General features: G+C 46.6%; 1 protein-coding gene across 3 annotated transcripts in view; it reads left to right on the plus strand.

Moving 5' to 3' along the window:
• P2RX4 (purinergic receptor P2X 4) overlaps positions 1 to 18896 on the plus strand; it is a 310487-nt gene that overhangs the window by 155482 nt on the left and 136109 nt on the right. For all 3 annotated transcript variants that reach the window (XM_069619562.1, XM_069619563.1, XM_069619564.1), the window contains exons 3-4: positions 1799 to 1870; positions 14709 to 14781. In XM_069619562.1, the coding sequence (XP_069475663.1) occupies positions 1799 to 1870; positions 14709 to 14781 (145 nt within the window). The remainder of the gene's footprint in view (positions 1 to 1798; positions 1871 to 14708; positions 14782 to 18896) is intronic.

An 18896-nucleotide genomic window follows, 5' to 3' on the forward strand; every position in this document is an offset into this window, starting at 1 on the left:
TGGGGACTGTATCTGTACCCATACAGCCCCCCCCCCCTTCTTCTTTTTATGCACTTATCAGACTTACGCAGTTTTGCTGCCGTAAACCCAGCACTTGCCACTTGCTGGCTGCACTACCCCTGTTTATTGCTCCATTATCTATTTCATTGTGTATTTATTATTATTTATCTGTCTATCCTCTGCTCCGCACTTTCCACTCTCCCCTCTCCATGCACTTTTCCCCTTTCCCTTTCACTTGCACGTTCTCAATGTCACTGGGCCTAGTAAGATCGTTGTTTTGTTCTCCCCTGTTCCCCTCCGTACGAGCGTGATACAAATAATATATCATATCATACCTCATGTCCAGGAAATTGACCAAGGAGTTAAACTTGACACGTGCCCACCAGGAAACCGTCCACAATTTCCTGGAATGCAAACTAGTCGGCTATCTTTGAAGCTCTCTTCTAACCAGGTCATATTGCTGCTGAAGGAGACATTACAACCCGGAAACCATTGGCCAGTATAAACAACTATGCACATGGGAACATGAGACGTTATTGTACATTGTGTTCCGCTGGTACTGAACGTATACTGTGTGTGCAGACTACTGGGTGTGCATGTAACCTGTGCAGCTACCCGCAGACACAAATAATCCCCACTGTGCCATGGTCCGCAACATGAGTGGGCTAATTACTGTAAGAGACTGGCACAAATACAATCGAAATATAGCTGCTGATATACAGCTTATTGTAATGAATTTCGCAAATGGATTAGGGACTGGTCATGTGCTCCCATCGTAGACAGTGTGGGCTGGTTAAGGCCCATGCAAGAGTGTCGATGTTACAGAATATTGTTTGTTTTTATGAAGTTCTATATTAGTAATTTGCATGACCATGTTGACAGAGCAATCGCTGTATTAAATGAAAAACTAGTGCGACATATGTCCATGTTGGAATGAGGAAGCACATTTCCCAATTGATAGCAGATCTCCATAAGCTGGGACAGGCCAGCATTCACTGCCAAGTGCCATCGCCGGACAAGGAAGTGAATGTCCCAGTTGATAGCAGATCGCCATAGGTCGGGACAGGCCAGCATTCACGGCGAAGTGCCATCACCGGACAAGGAAGTGAATTTCCCAGTTGATAACAGATCGCCATAGTTCGGGACAGGCCAGCATTCACGGCAAAGTGCCATCACCGTACAAGGAAGTGAATTTCCCAGTTGATAGCAGATCGCCGTAGGTCGGGACAGGCCAGCATTCACTGCTAAGTGCCATCACTGGAGAAGGAAGTGAATGTCCCAGTTGATAGCAGATCGCCATAGGTCGGGACAGGCCAGCATTTACGGCTAAGTGATGTGATAAGACGAGGAAGTGAATTTGTGAAATGCTGCGCTGATGCAGTGCAATATTTGTCATGTGCCGAAGAAAACTCTAACAAATCCACAAGAATATACATTGCTTTTAGATATTAAATGTTGTAGCGCAAACCAAGGCTGGAAATGAAGACCAACCAGTGCAACAAGAGTCCGAAATGGCAAGATATAGCTTTGGTACTTAATTGTACATCAAAAGCCATGTCCTGCATCCCGAGCCTCATCCAGGTGCACCCAGACAGTGGTGGAAACATAAACCCTACATCCTATGTATAAACTCAAGAGAACGGTACAAAATGTATAACTAATGGTGGCATGGTATAAAAGGGTTGCATTGCATTAGATTTTCTCCAGATTAGTTGAAGTCATACAAAGACTAAATGTGTGGTATCTACAGTTTGATATTCTCTCCATCCTAACCAGATCTTTTTGTTTCTACATGCAGGCAGAAAGCACGTTTTTTGTCATGACAAATCTGATCCTTACACAGAATCAAACGCAAAGCCGCTGCCCTGAGGTATGTACATTGTCTGCAAGATGTTGCCTGGTACTAGGTTGTTTTTTTCTGCCATGTATCACACGATGCCTGTGTAACAGATCACTTTGCAGATGTCCTGTCCCCCAGGTTGGATCCGACTCTTATTGCATCCGTCGTAGATGGATGGTTGGGTGAGGATCTGTGAATCGGGCTTCCCATTAAGCCATGCCGAAATTGGATCATGCCACCTTGCTCCGGTTTGATTTGGCTGTTTTATTGTGTGAGATATGGCACCTCTGCTGGGATGATGTGTGGTAAAATTGTCTGCAGTGATGAGAAATATATACTTCTTGGGAGTTTGGTGACCTTGCCAGGTTAGGTCATGTTGCTGGAATTGCTATGTATTTTTTAATTTTGGCAGCATTAGGTCTTATGACGTTGCAATTTTAGGGCTATCCTTCATGTATGGTGCTAAACAGAGGGCAGGTGGTCCATCACTTTCCTCAGCTGGCTCCCTCCCATGGAACTGCCTCCCCCTCTCTCTGCTTCTTGCGCATGATTTACTTAAATTCCAGAAGCTCCACAAGACTTTCCTCTTTACCTCCTCCTTCCCTTCTTCTGTCCTATGCTAATGTCACAGTTGCTGTGATTGGTGTTCTGTGCCCTTATGATATGATAGGGCATTTATAACGCACCTATTCCCAAGTGTTTCAAAGCGTGACGAGGCAAGGGAGGGGGAACAAAGGGAACACAAACAACGATCCTACTAGACCAGGTGTCATTCAGATCGCAAGTGCATGGGAAGGGGGAGGGGACAGTGCAATTCATGGGATAATAGAATAAATAACAATAGGTAAAAGTACGGCCAGCAGGTGGCAAGTGCAAGGGTAAGTGCAGACATCAGGGGTCAAGTGCTGGTAGTGGTACTGTAGGGATACAGAACAGTTCCCATGTGCGGGGGTTGCCAGGAAGGCAGTGCAGGTGTGCGACTGGCAGGGTAGGGGACCTGGGTCTGAGATCCGAGGGTGGCCAAGTAACCAGTGCAGTTTGTTTCAGCCAGGAAGTCAGCAGGGGAGAGGAGGAGAAAAAGCAGAAGCAAAGAGGAAGGTTTTGAGATGCTTCCGGAACTGGAGATGATTCTCCTCAAGTTTCAGGGAGGGAGAGAGGCAGTTCCAGAGGGAGGCCCCAGCTGAAGAAAGAGATCTACCACCAAATCGTTGCTTGGAGAAGCGACTGACCCTGAGGGAGTTGGAGGCGGATGAGCGAAGAGCTTGTGATTGAAGATATTTAGGAAGAGAGAGTTGAAGGTATGCAGCCCCAGGCCCCAGAAGGCCTCGTGGGCAATGCAGAGGGTTTTGAACATAAACCTTGCAGCCACTGGGAGCCAGTGCAGAGATTTCCGTCCTGGAGAGATGCGATCCCTGGGCTTGAGGCCAAGGACAAGTCTCGCTGTCCTGTTCTGGGTGAGTTGCAGAGGGCGGAGAGTAGAAGCAGGCAGATTTAGAAGGAGGCTGTTGCAATAGTCCAGCCTAGAGAGAACCAGAGCTCTGAAGACAGTGAGCTTCTTGGGGAAGGAGAGGAAAGGAAGAATACCTTAGAGGAGGTGCAGCTGGTAGTGTGACTTCTTGGAGACGTCAGAGATGTGAGGAGAGAAGGAGAGTGTGGAGTCTAAGATGACCCCAAGGTTCTTAGCCTCACAGGTGGGAGGAGGAAGAGGGCCAAGAGAGGCCAGCCAGAGAGTGACAGGAAAGGAGGGTGCGGGTGTGACGATGAGGAGAATCTCGGTCTTACTGGCATTAAGGCAGAGATTATTCACGGCACACCACTCCTGGATGGTGGACAGGCAGTCAGAGATGAGAGAGGGAGAAGAGGTGGCTGAAGGTAGCCTGAAAATGAGTTGAGTGTCATCCGCATAGCACTGGAATTTGGGGCAGAGTGCGGCAATGCAGTGGGCCAGAAGTGCCAGGTATTGGTTGAACAGCCAGTGAGAGAGGTTAGACCACTGGGGAACACCACAGATGGAGATAGAGGAGAGGAAGGACCCAAGTTGAACCTGGGAGGGTCGATCAGAGGAGAAAGAAGTCAGCCACACCATGGCCTGACCGGTGATCCCCAGGTTATCACGGAGACGGTTGAGCAGGATGGCAGGGTTGACCATGTCAAAGGCAGAAGAGCGATCAAGTAAGATGAGGACACAGGGAGTGTTGCAATCAAGGTTGGAGAGCAGGTCTTCATGGATGTTCAGGAGATCAGTTTCCGTGCTTCTGGCAGCTGCGAAGCAAGACTGATGATCATGGAGACAACCAACAGATTCAGTGCCTCTGGGCCCCTGACCACCACACCCAATTGCCCCAGCTTCTGTCTACCTTCAGCACTTGTCTCGACACACCCTCCACCCTGGAGGATCACACTTTCACTCAACGTGGCTCCTAGCCGTGTAGCACTTAACATACCTTGCACTTTATCTGTGGCTCACCCAGGAGCATGGACACCCCAGCACCTATCCCACTGCCCTCTTCCTTCCTGCACTTGCACGTCCTGAATTACTCACAAGGCATAGGAGGTTCATCCTTTCCCTCCACTCTATTTAATATATTTGTGTATTTTAATGTGTTTCATTCCCATGTTCCCTCCCTGTTGCCCTGTGGGTGCTTTGAAACAGAATTTACTTGTTGTATAAGTGCCTAGCAAGCAAACAATAAAGACATGGCTATGGGCAGTGATTTCTAGCCAACACAATCAGGACTCACTAACCCAGTGAGTAACACTGATGCACACTTTTGTGGGTGAACCACCCATAACATTCAGCGAAAGACTAAAACGTATTGACAAGTCAAAGACTTGTGATGCATGTATTGTTTGGCTGCATAGACTGTTTTCACAAGCATGGAGATATCAACTATCCACTGTTCATCTTCCCTACGCGTTTCGGATCTACATCTTTATCCTTCATGAGGGTCAGTAATGCTGTCTTCCTCCGAATACTATCCAAACACAACTTATCAACCTCAAAAGTATTAAGTACTTAAGTTACCAAAAATCACTAACCTCAGAGTGCCAATTACTGATAGCCACTCTCTCCTGAATACCAAACCCCAACCCTAAGTCAGTTCCTTTGGTCTCACATAGAGTCTTAACAAAAGTTCTTCGAGGCAATGCATACAAAACAACTTACCCTGTCGGCAATAACCACAAGACGAGTAGACTGGACAATCACTGCCTTCCGATTCCCTTCAAAGGTAACCTATAGGTGAACACACAATCAAAACACCATGCCAAATCGGCATTATGTTCACATATAGCCATAGGTGTTTTATGTTTGTTTATTGATTTATACCGCACACAAGGCGCACAAGGTACCCTAAGCCTTATAGGCACCAACAAAACAGCAAAGATACATAATAAATATAACAAAACAGACAATATTAAGCTCTGAAAACAAAACATGTACTGACCAAGGGGAAAATAAGGCCATTCACATGAAAGTGAGAAAACAAAACATCGTAAAAGAATGATGAATAGGTTAATTTAACGCTATTCTCAATTTTGTAGAAGCGGACGTGTCCTGTAAATTGGTGAGACTGTTTATAAATGAGGGCAAACTACTAGACCCACATCCAATGATGATACAGTCAGTATTGTCTATCTTGCACCAATTGCTGATCAGTAGTCTCCGGAGAACTTTCAGGTCCTGCGATCTAACACAATTGGATCCCACTTTGTTATCAAGCCATGCTAAAACTTAATTTTTTTAGTGACTCCCTGGGTTCAGCTTGCTTCGGCTTGTCCACATTGATTAGAACGATGTGTCTTGGATCCAATGCGAAACTCTTTATATTGGAGTCCGCAATTTTGGGAATAGTGGATTTTCTCTGGTGAATATCATTGGATGGGATAGGAGCCACGGGTCGCCTGGACTTCAGGAGAGGTGATCTACTCTCTCGTGACGCTGTAGTCCCTTGACAAGGAACGAGCGGAGCTGTCTTAGTTTGCCCAGATGACCCTCTATGAGTTGGCTCGATCGGCTCTGTTTGAGAGTCTGTATCAACTCTGTTCTCAAGCAAGGACGTTTGGGAGGTCTTTTCTTCTCTAATGCACTTTGACTGGGAGGACTTCTGTAGAGATGACAAGGGCACGGATATTTTTGATGAAACAGGGTCTACCCAGGAATAGAATTCCACAAAGTTCGAACAGATCGCTAGATCCCGTAGCATGTTATCCTTAAAACATAACCAGTTGGCTATAACTTTGGGCTCAGCCAACTCCTTCACAGCACTGGCTGCTGCTTCAGATTGATCGCATTATTTGGCTGGCTGATCTCGAGGAATATGATGGCCTATGGGGGCCGGGCTTTCTGGTGTAACGCCAATATCTTTCAACAACTCCCCCTTAACCCCACAATGTGCATTGTTTGGGGGGAAAGACCATTGACTGAGATTGTATGGAGGAGCCCATAGAGGAGCAGGGGAAGCTATCAGCGCTCCTGGGGACCTTATTGCTATGTAGTATGTTAGTAAGCAAGAGCTGTTAATGTCGCAATTTCAGTCTCCTCGAGGCACTTAGGGCTAGAACTTCTGAGAATCTATTATCCATCCTTTGGGGAGCCCGAGGTGTTATCTGTGTTGGAGTAGCTGTGTTACTCGGGGCAGCACACTGGCTGCAATCGGACCCTAACCCAAAGGTGGAGGTAGAAATAGAGGCAGGAATAGAAGCAGAACTGCATTCAGATGAAGGCCCCTGTCCATGGCTAAACATGGTAAGGGGTTCGTGGGCCAAATCTAGGTTCAGGGAGCTATTAGGCATTATGGGCGTGGATTGTGATCTTGTGGGCATATCCATACAGAAAGAATGTCAGCACAGCCTGACGCAGCACTGAGCGGTGCAGATGTAGAAGGGACAACAACGTGCTTACCCCTTTCAGCCCCTCTTCTAAGCACCCAACCAGAAGGGAGCTAAGACAGCTCAGGCAGCCGCAGCACCTGAGCGGCTGCAGCGCTATGCCCCACCTCTCTGCCCGCTGCAGAGCCGCCCGGAGGTTAGTAGGAAAAGGTGAAGGAGAACCAACCGCAAGGCAGGTAAGCCACCGGCCCAAGTTTACACCTCGCCGCGGTCTACTTCAACATACTGTGTACTGCTTCCACACCATCCACCATCCGAATCAGAGGAAAGGACCCTACGCTAGTGAAGTGAACCAGAGTTACTCACAGAGGGGACATAACCAAAACTACTTACCCCGTCCACAACATTTGTAGTACTCGTGAAACAAAAGGTCAACCACTGTATACAAGTTCACCTCTAACTAAACAAACAAAACGAATGAAGGGTTACAACTAGAGCAGCCGAGCTGGGGGCTGGACCCTTCCATCCAGAGTCCCACTGGTACTTCTACTAAAGGTCACCCTTATCTCCTGGTGTGTACCGGGGGCTCTGTCATCTGAGATGATGGAGCCGCTTCATTTACAGCACCTGCATTCCCGCGGTCTGGGGCTAAAACAGTAACCTGCTAAGTTGCTGCAATAGCCGCCTTTGAGTCGGTGATGAAGGGACAGCGGCGAGTAGTGGGCCAGCCATTGCCAGCAAATACAAGGGGTCGCTGGTCTAAACCGGCAACTTCAGGTGCCTCGCGTTCTGTGCAGTTATTGAGCAGCCAAGGCCCTACTTGGAGGTTATTGCCTAGCCTGGCCAAGGGTAAATGTAACAAACAGTCCTTCTGCGTGGAAACCATTAAAAAAAACCTGAAAAAACTTAATGTTCGTTATCGCGCAAATCACGGATATCCCATCTACGTGGCTATACAGAGGGTGTGACAATACCCAGGCGCCAATAAGTCAACTCCTCCACCCCCTCTCTCCTAAATGAACTGAATCCGCCCCCAGGGTGCCAAGTCTGCCCTCCATGGTGACGTTTCTCCGCCTAAGCTGGTATTGAAACAGTTTTGTTAATTGTATAAGCGTTTAACAAGTGACAAATTGCATCCCACCCCCGGGAGCCTCAAGGGGAAGGGGGAAGATATGGCAATTGCAAATTGGAAACTTGTTTGGTATCTAAGGTTCTGGGACAATTAATTTATTAGATGCTGCAAGCACATGAACTAGTTGTCACCACCCTTTGATTCCCCCACACCTCTGGTAATTGCACTCCCGCCGCCCACCCACACACCACCGCCCGTTATCCTCTGCATAGGTGGCAGCTCCTTGACGGTTCCATGTGTTAAATCCGCGCCAAAAATGGCAGTTTACACAAAGAATTGCAGCTAAAATGATGTGGTTTTGCCTCCGCCATCCATGTAAAGGAGTGGGGGACACCCCCGCAACCCCTGCTCCCCTTAAATGGTATAATGGGGTCAGTGGTTGAAGTGTACGAAAAGAAGTAGTGGAACTATGGTCCATGCTGGCCTGCCCCTGCTACCCACAAACCCCATTGCCACAACCCCTCCCACACACAATGCACCCCCCAAACACTTGCATCTGCTGTTTAAGGGAACGTTCAGTGCAGTGCACTGAAAGGGAAGGTTTTAACTTCTTCCTACACTTTTATTTTAAAACAAACCATTCCGGAACGCTTTCTTTTCCAAATAAAAGTATAGGATCTGTACAAGGTAATTTAAAAAAGTATAGGAGCACCGCTCCCGACCGCTTCCGTTCACTTCGACCACTGAATGGGGTACACCTTTACCAGGTCAAACAGCATTTTTGCCACGATTTTATGTAATAGCGACCTTTTTGCCTCGATTTTATTACTGCATACCATCCTTGACACATGGGGGAGCTGGACATACTTTCCAAACCTACAGTCAGTGGGTGACTTGCTTAATGGTAGTCCAATGGCATTTGATGGAGTCAGAGTAGAAATCTGGTTAATTCACAGCTCCCCTCCAAAAAATCCCTTGCGTTTTGCAAGAAGGCACCTTTTTTGACTTCACTCTGACTAATGGGGTAACCAGCTCATCCCTGAAGGAGGGTCCTCGGGGAGCTCTGGCCAGTCCAAGCTAAGTGTACCTCCAAAGTGCTCTCCTAGTTCCTGATGAAGTTAGAGTGGTGTGCCTACACCACCTGACACTGGGGACCAATCCGAGACTTCTAGCTGTCCCGTCACTGGAGCTGCAGGTCATTGCTGTAATGTCACTAGGGTGGCCCTGTCTACCAGCTTAATTGGAGTATTAGACTAAAGTGGCGGGCAGAGGCAGCTAGAAATATCTATGTCCAGGCCCAGAGACTTGTAAGGAAGACAGCAGCAGAAATAACCAGGATAGGGTGCCGGCTACTAAGGGGTGGGTTTGGCGAGTTTCATTTGCCCAAAACGGGAAACGTGTTATGGGTGACGGGTGAAATTCACTACATAGCAATAGTAAATCCAACCCATTCACTTGCTATTCAGATACATGTTCAAATGCAAGTGAATTTGTTCCTGGTGATTCACTCTTTGTCATTTGTATCAGGAATAATGAATCGTTCTTAAATAACAAAACTATCCACCAGAACAAGTGGAAAAGGTGATAGTTTTTCTGCTTTTTAAGGAAGAAAAAAATGCAACAGTGGAAATTGATAGAAGGAACATTTTAGTTAATCCGAATCACTGGCATTTATCTGGGCAGCCTTCCATTCCAATGTTTTTCATCCTGCCATTACAGAAAGAGAGTAGGGGAAATGGCATGCGAGTCAGGCCTTGTACCCCTCTTCCCAAAAGCGCAATCTACCCCAATTTGTTGTACCACTTCTCTTTTTGTACGAACCTGCAAGCAACCATAGAGCTGTTTCAGCCTCATTGGGCATCATCCATGAGTTGTAGAGTGAGCCTATAGGCACAGCAAGCGTGTTAACCATGTCTTGGCATACCCGTGCCACAACATATAAGGCACCAAAGCCTTATATGGAATCTGAAAGGAAGAGGCCTTCTCGCAGCTGGGAAAGTAAGGAGTAAGGAGTGCCTTGAGCTGAATGGACCGGGAGTGAGGTCCCCAGGAGAGGCCTAGTCACAGCTCGGAAAGTAAGGAGTGCATTGTGCTCAATGGACAGGCAGTGAGGTCCCCAGGAGAGGCCTAGTCACAGCTCGGAAAGTAAGGAGTGCATTGTGCTCAATGGACAGGGAGTGAGGTCCCCAGGAGAGGCCTAGTCACAGCTCGGAAAGTAAGGAGTGCATTGTGCTCAATGGACAGGGAGTGAGGTCCCCAGGAGAGGCCTAGTTACACCTGGACTAATTATAAAGAAAGGGGTAAACCTGCAATTGTGGTCCCTGGTCCTTCAGGTAAAGTACATTATATTAGAGAAGGGTGGACCAGTGGAACAGGATGACACATAGATTCTTCACTCAAGTATAAGTTTTAATCGATAAACATTTCACATAATGTATGTATGGTATAAGAACATTAAAAAACACACAAGAATTTATTCCATCAATTTAGCATTCATATCTTAAACATACATTCATAATCCCATACTGCCACATTCAAACTTTTGACGATTTGCTGTGTGCAATCTGGACTAACAAAAGAAACAGACAAAAATTGACACCTGATATTATGGACCGGGTCACTAATATATGTAAAAACTAAAGGAGACTGTTAATAGCAGTAGTATATACTGTCTTGACAAGCCAAACTGGTTTTATTCATGATTGTTTGAATGTGGCAGTGTGCGGGTTATGAATGTATGTTTAAGATATGAATGCTAAATTGATGGAATGAATTCATTGTGTGTTTTTTTATGTTTTTATACCATACATACATTCATTATGTGAAATGTGTATTGATTACAATGTATACTTGAGTGCAGAATCTGTGTCATCCTGTTCCACTGGTCCACCCTTCTCTAATACTAGTTACAGCTGGGAAAGTACTGCATTGAGCTTAATGGACAGGGAGCGAGGTCCCCAGGAGAGGCCTACGATCCCTCAAAGAGGTGGTTACCACACAAAAGGTCAATACTAGAGACTAGTTTTAAAAGAATTGCACAATTAATGCTGTGAATAATGATATACTCTAAACCCAACTGCGGAAACGCTTAATAAAGCAAACACTTCTGTATGAACTCAATATTTACACAGCAACGTTCATTCGAGAGAAAGCCGGAAGCGCATTTCATGAAGAAGCAAACAAATAGCCTCGACTCCTAGGCCACGTCATCATACAAAAGCCGATTTCTGAAGAATATCCAGCTACTGTAAAGCACACATTGGCAAGTGATGGAAATGAATTAATGTAACTTTGCTCAGTTCTATAAACTACAAGGACACCAACCAATGTCAGCCTGAGGCTGAACACTCCGGGACATGAAACCCGCCAAACGCCGGCGGTTGGAAGCAGACAAACTTGTAACACATCTAGAACTCGCGTTAAACAGTCCAGAACACCTTCACTGACCGTTGCTGGCCTTAGTTTGTCTTCAGAACGTGAAGGTTATAATTGGACGTTGTGGGTGGCGGGCACATTGGCCAGGGACCTCAGGGAGCCTTTGAGTTTCGAATGAGTTCCTAGAACAGGGGTTCGCAGGCACTTCATCCGGGAACTGCTTAAGGATCTGGCTGCGTGTTGGCAGGAACAATGGAACTGCTTTTAACCAAACTGTATCAAGCTATTGTTGCTGAAAGAATGCCAGGACACGAGGCAGGCATACATAACGCTGCTTCAGCCATGTAGGCACAAGAAGGAATGCCCAGACACAAGGCAAGCATACATAGTGCTGCTTCAGCCATACTGGCACATGATAGAATGCCCAGACACGATGCAGGCATACATAACGCTGCTTCAGCCATACTGGCACATGATGGAATGCCCAGACACGAGGCATGCATTCATAGTGCTGCTTCAGCCATACTGGCACATGATGGAATGGCCAGACGCGAGGCATGCATTCATAGTGCTGCTTCAGCCATACTGGCACATGATGGAATGCCCAGACACGAGGCAGGCATACATAACGCTGCTTCAGCCATACTGGCACATGATAGAATGCCCAGACACGAGGCATGCATTCATAGTGCTGCCTCAGCCATACTGGCACATGATAGAATGCCCAGACGCGAGGCAGGCATACATAACGTTGCTTCAGCCATACTGGCACATGATAGAATGCCCAGACAGGAGGCAGGCATACATAACGCTGCTTCAGCCATACTGCCACATGATAGAATGCCCAGACGCGAGGCAGGCATACATAGTGCTGCTTCAGCCATACTGGCACATGATAGAATGCCCAGACACGATGCAGGCATACATAACGCTGCTTCAGCCATACTGGCACATGATAGAATGCCCAGACACGAGGCATGCATTCATAGTGCTGCTTCAGCCATACTGGCACATGATGGAATGCCCAGACACAATGCAGGCATACATAACGCTGCTTCAGCCATACTGGCACATGATAGAATGCCCAGACGCAAGGCATGCATTCATAGTGCTGCTTCAGCCATACTGGCACATGATAGAATGCCCAGACGCGAGGCATGCATTCATAGTGCTGCCTCAGCCATACTGGCACATGATAGAATGCCCAGACGCGAGGCAGGCATACATAACATTGCTTCAGCCATACTGCCACATGATAGAATGCCCAGACAGGAGGCAGGCATACATAACGCTGCTTCAGCCATACTGCCACATGATAGAATGCCCAGACGCGAGGCAGGCATACATAGTGCTGCTTCAGCCATACTGGCACATGATAGAATGCCCAGACACGATGCAGGCATACATAACGCTGCTTCAGCCATACTGGCACATGATAGAATGCCCAGACACGAGGCATGCATTCATAGTGCTGCTTCAGCCATACTGGCACATGATGGAATGCCCAGACACAATGCAGGCATACATAACGCTGCTTCAGCCATACTGGCTCATGATAGAATGCCCAGACACGGGGCATGCATTCATAGTGCTGCTTCAGCCATACTGGCACATGATGGAATGCCCAGACACGAGGCAGGCATACATAACGCTGCTTCAGCCATACTGGCACATGATGGAATGCCCAGACACGAGGCAGGCATACATAACGCTGCTTCAGCCATGTTGGCACAAGATGGAATGCCCAGACACGAGGCAAGCATACATAGTGCTGCTTCATCCATACTGGCACATGATAGAATGCCCAGACACGAGGCATGCATTCATAGTGCTGCTTCAGCCATACTGGCACATGATAGAATGCCCAGACACGATGCAGGCATACATAACGCTGCTTCAGCCATACTGGCACATGATGGAATGCCCAGACACGAGGCAGGCATACATAACGCTGCTTCAGCCATACTGGCACATGATGAAATGCCCAGACACGAGGCAGGCATACATAACGCTGCTTCAGCCATACTGGCACATGATAGAATGACCAGACACGATGCAGGCATACATAACGCTGCTTCAGCCATACTGGCACATGATGGAATGCCCAGACACGAGGCAAGCATACATAGCGCTGCTAAAACCATGTTGGTGCAGACAATGCCCAGACACAAGGCAGGCATTCATAACTCTGCTTCAGCTCTGTTGGCACACGAACGAATGCCAGACACAAGACCACTTTTGAACGAAGCTGGGCCACCATATTCCCAGAGCCAGCAACAGTCACGTCAGTCTGGGACATGGGTCGTTGGTCTACTGTCTATGTGGGGCTTGTGTGTACATGGCTGAATTTCTGGGACATGGGTTGTTGGTCCACTGTCTGCAGGGCTTGTGTGTACAGTGGCTGAAGTTCTGGGACATGGGTTGTTGTTCCACTGTCTGTGTGGCTTGTGCGTACAGTGGCTGAAGTCCTGGGACATGGGTTGTTGGTCCACTATCTATGTGGGGCTTGTGTGTACAGCAGCTGAAGTTCTGGGACATGGGTTTTTGGTCTACTGTCTATGTGGGGCTTTTGTGTACAGTGGCTGATGCTTTCACTTACTGATGATGCAAAACCAGTCCGAAATGATCACTTTGAGACTGCTTGTTGTTCTGTGCAGAGCACAGGGCCTAGACTGCCCTTTCGGGGCACGATCGGGCTGATTCTCATATAATGGGTCTTCATTGCCATAGGAAAGCTGTTTACATTGTACTGGGTTTTGTATGTTCTTATTTCATGAACTGTACCGTTTTGTGTCCTGTCAAGCAGGTTGTATACAGTAGTGCTCTACATAGACTATATATATAGGGAGTTTTGAAGACTGGGGACTCTTCACCCTGGTCTTTACGCATGTGATAGTTTTTATCACATGAAGCTTTTTTGCCGACACGTGTTTCGCACTCCCTCTAGCACTTTCTCAAGGCTTTCACAATTTCATTCAAGACAGGTAAGTGTTTGCCAGTGTGATAGATGTGGCATCATTTTGGCCTGGCTCTCGCTGCACTCCAGTACAGTGACGAGAGCCAATGCCCCATGATGCCGCAGCTATCATACTGGTAAATCCTTAGGTCTTTCTTAAGTAGGCAACCATTGCACCATTGGTAATGTGGTTGTCATTTTTATTCTCTGCTGAATGGTTGAGTCGTGGCCAGTTACTTTACGTGCATTTTTCCATACCAGAAAAGATCTCGGCTAGATGGAGACATCGTGAGCATTGAGTCTGGTGTTACAGAAACTGGTTTGTAAGCTGCCAGCAGACCAGCAACATGCTATTTGTTGGTTCCTGAAAGATTTTCATATGTTTTGAAATGCATTACATCCTAAACTAAACCCTAATGCGCGTCATGCAGACATGCTTGGTATCTGTTGAAGAAAGCTTTGTATGCACATAAATCTTAAAAAGAATAATTTGGGTCCAACAAAAAGCATACATGATCAAGACAAGAAGGATGCTATGTTGCTTTCTATTTTTATGAGCGCAATATTCGATGCTTGAGACTAGGACCACTGTCATTCTGTGTGGCATCTTATTGGTTGAACATTGTTCTTCCCAGCTGCCGGATACCAAGACCATCTGCACGTCTGATGGAGACTGCACAAAAGACTACGTGGGGACACACAGCAATGGTATGTACCACGCCAGTGCCCAGTAGCGTTGCTTTCACTGCAGAGTACCATTAAAAATAAATCTGTTTGCCTTTTAATCAATCGAATTTTGCAAGGATGTATTCAATGTCTTGTTGTTTTTTATTTTTTGCATTTATTTACAACGCACATAACCCGTAGGTATCTAGGCGCTAGTTTCATTGCAGGTTATTTATAACGCGCTCGTATATATTTTTCTTTTTTTCCCCAAGCGCGCGTCAGGGATTCGAACCTGCGTTTGCTCAGCGTGGTCTTGCTTCCAAGACCCGCGCGTTGCCACAGAGCTATCCTCCCATCTGGGGAAGGTGCACGTGCATAATTCTGCACACTGTTTAAAGAAAGTTAAAAAAAAATGGCTTAAGTCTGGAAAAATTAAATATATATCGTTGTGAACCATGAAGTCCAACTTGCTTAAATTGTACTGTGTTTAACATATTAATTCAGTTGGTGCAGCTTCTCAAATATTATTAAACCAAATATTCGTAATATTTTTGATGTTCCTTGAAAGCATCACCGAAATCTTCCCTCTCGTTAGCTGTGCCCCAAATGGTACTTTTATAACTGTGGCCTAGTTGCACACATAACGTTATCCTCAAACACCTGCACCGCCAGAATGCAGATACCGAAGTCCATTGGTCTTGCTGCACGCATTCTACTGATCTTACAGAACCACCGCATCACACCTAGCACTAGTATGCAGCCACACACCACCTATTGCACACAGGCTGACCACATACAGAATGCACCCAAGCACGTTTTAGTACACTACTCACTCTACTGACCTGGACTGTGGTCCCCGAGGGTGTTAGCCCACAGCGCTTTGGCATCATGGCAATGGTAAAAGGTGGTGTGCAGTTATGTCGACTGCAAAAACTCGAAAACGAAAATGGCAACAAAAAAAGTAATAAAAAAACAAATCTAATGTGTTTTTTTTTTTATTTGTATGCTTTTTTGGGTTTAGCTATACAAAATAAACAGGGGGTTAGGGGGGAACCCCACCCCATTAAAAAAAAATAAATTAAAAAAAAACACATTCAAATTTTTTTTCGACATTTTTGCAGTCGACATTTTCACTAAACCGTAAAAGGCGCTATACAAATGCCAAGTAACATATGGAAACCCTTTTAAAAAGGAACCTGAAAATAAAATGCCTTTAAGCCAAGTGCTCAAGAGCATCTCCGACAGTGACTGTTTGAATTACTGTTTAATGTAGAAATCTGCTTTAAAAAATTAGCCATTTACCTCTGGCTCTGACGCCATGATGTCATGTGGTGTTTTTACGTCTACCCTCCGTGTCAAGCACAAGACAGCTCAAGTAAGTAATAGTAATGAGAGCGGGCGTGGCAAACGCCTAGTCAGGATTCGGACAAAAAGGTGGGTGGTAGTAAAGCAAGCATTGGCAATGACAACAGTTTGGGCTTTTATGTAGGCATGGAAAAGACACTGCTGAAGTGGTATTAACTGCCCATTGATGGTAGCAGGTGCAAAATGGTGCCAGTGCTTGTTTATAAGGGGACTTCAGTAAAGGACAGGCAGAGTGCTTATAAACCGAGTGGCTGAAGGCAGGCCTGGTAAGACCGGTTTAGAGCTCCAAGTAAGTCATGAACTCTCAGACAACTGCTTTGAAAAAACACTGGCAGGCACTTACAGTGCAACGTTTGATGATTTGGCCTGATTAAAGCAAGCTCAAAGAGTACCCATGGCGAGGTTCTTGGGCTGGGAGGGGCAGGAAGTGGGTGAGAATGGCCATAGGGTTTAGCATGACCATGGGCAGTCAATGGGTGGGCAAATAACCAAACAGTACCTACAAGCGTTGTGCCCCTTCTCCTATGCCAGTTCTCCCCTTCTGTACTCTAATGCAGAAAAAATGACATTTTTGTCACAGATCTCAAGAGGCCCGACGGGAGATGGGGGCTTGGTCAATGACTGGAGAATAGAGGAACTTTCTACCTATTTTCTGAGGACAAGGACCGCGTGTCTTTCTTCTGCCTGGCAGTTAACATGGCGGGGATAGTTTCACGATCTTCTTTCAAAGTTTTTAAAAAAACAAAAAAAGGTTTTACTTAACCTGTGTTGTCGTGACTGCCACTGCTGTCTAACCTGCCTTTCTTCCTCCTGGGGTTCGAGGAACACTGCCTTTTATTGTTCATAAGCCGTGGAGAGTTAAAGGGACCCGTTTCGCGAGTTTCCATACAAGGCGCTCATAAACGCCCACCTTCCTAATGGAAAATCATGCATTTATCGAAGTGTTCCGTATTCCGTTTAACAGCGAATGGTATGCTTCTATTTTTGTAAAGAAAAATACTGCACATAGTTAACGGTTGTACGTGTTTTTAACAAGGGCACTATCCTCGTTTGCACATTAATCGTGTACCCCCCGCCCCCCCCGCCAAACCCGTGTTCGTTTAGGTAAAAAAAGAAATTAAGTGGGAGGTGGGGTCCTCTCCAGTCCCCAGCTAACCCACCTCACCCTGCCATCTATCACCGCCAAACCCATAAACCCAAGCACACATCATAGATGGTAATAATTGGACATTTGACCAAAACGACCACAATTAATGTGCAAACGAGGAAAGTGACCTCTTTAAAAACACGAACTAAACATGTGCGATGTTTTATGCTTTGAATTGATCTTTCTTTCTTTCGTGAGTTTGATGTACTCCTTGCAACTTGATTGTTTATTGGTAACATTACTGCAACGTTCTAGACGAGTACCTTGAAGCTGTGTGTGGAAGGTTTGTGTGTAGGCATGGCTGACCCGCCCAGGAAAGATACTAAACACCCCATTTTGGATTGGGGACTGACTGACTGGCTGTAAGCAGGTGGTTCAAACTATGTGTGAAGATGGCAATGTGGGGCTGGCAGACACAGTAACCAGGCAGTGGCGTGCCCAGACTCTTGACTGGTGTGGCCCAAGTGGGGCACTGACACGCACACACACACCTAAAAAGGCTAATGGGATGGCACCTGGGGTGGCCAAATAGATTCCAGGGGTAGCACGTGCCACCCCAGGCCACTCTCTGGACATGCCTATGTAACCAGGGGAATTTACATGCGTGTCCAATTAATTTCATATAGCGTTAAATAAGGCAGGGTTAGGACAGAAGATGGGTGATTTCAGTGGCCGCCAGCTGCTCATGTTGGCATACCATATATATCCTAGTTGGAGCAAGAAACGAGGGCTGCCCCACAGGCAGACAAGCTGTGAACCATGCACCAGTGTCTTAATGTAGACGGTTTCCCCTCCGGTGAAGGCAGGAGCTTATTCCCTGCGACTGCCAGATGCGGTCACAGGGTATATGGCCCATGCTCTGGCATAACCAGAAATCCTGACTACCTCAACATGTCCCAGGTGATGAGAGGCGAAGCGTCGTTTCATGCCATGAGGGCGTCATTGTGTATATATGGAATGGAGGTGGCACTTTTATTACTACATAGCGATGACTTCTAGACCAATCTGGGCGGCACTGGATCCAGCGTTATTGTAAATGGGTGGCCAGCATTGTTTTACACCATGTCCATGTGTTTGCGGAATTGACAATAAACCACAGCATACACCCTTTCCATGTAGCAGTGGTGAGTGCGAGTAAGTTACTGCTTCCAAATACTCAAAGCCGGGGCCCTATTGCCCTGTAATCAATAGGCGCGGCAACTCTATATTCTGAAGCAAGCTACACAAGATTGCAATAGGGAGTGATCCAGCCCAGGAGGAGGGTACCCAGGCATTTCAAATCCGCAGCTTCCCCAGATCTCCGGCAGGCAGCGCCAATGTAACCGCTCGGTCCCCTTGCAATAGCAAATGGATGCATATATTGGCTTCCATTATTTATCTCTCCGAGTTGATTCACTCCCAAAATCCTACGACTGGAAGGATGTTGTAAAGCCTCTCTGTAGTCACACAGCTCAGCACTCATACACAGACCTGCTGTGAAGCCTGATTGGTCCAGGTAGAGCTTTATTATTCAGAATGTACAGTATGTACATAATCCAGTTACTATTGGGTATATACAGTCCCATATGGAACAGGACAGGAACATGGATGGGTAATAACCGTACATACAGAGGAGTAGACCCACAGGCCATCCTTCCATACCCAG

The sequence above is a fragment of the Ambystoma mexicanum genome, chromosome 10 (genome assembly GCF_040938575.1).
Source record: "Ambystoma mexicanum isolate Mex_15411 chromosome 10, UKY_AmexF1_1, whole genome shotgun sequence".
Taxonomy (NCBI): Eukaryota; Metazoa; Chordata; class Amphibia; order Caudata; family Ambystomatidae; genus Ambystoma; species Ambystoma mexicanum.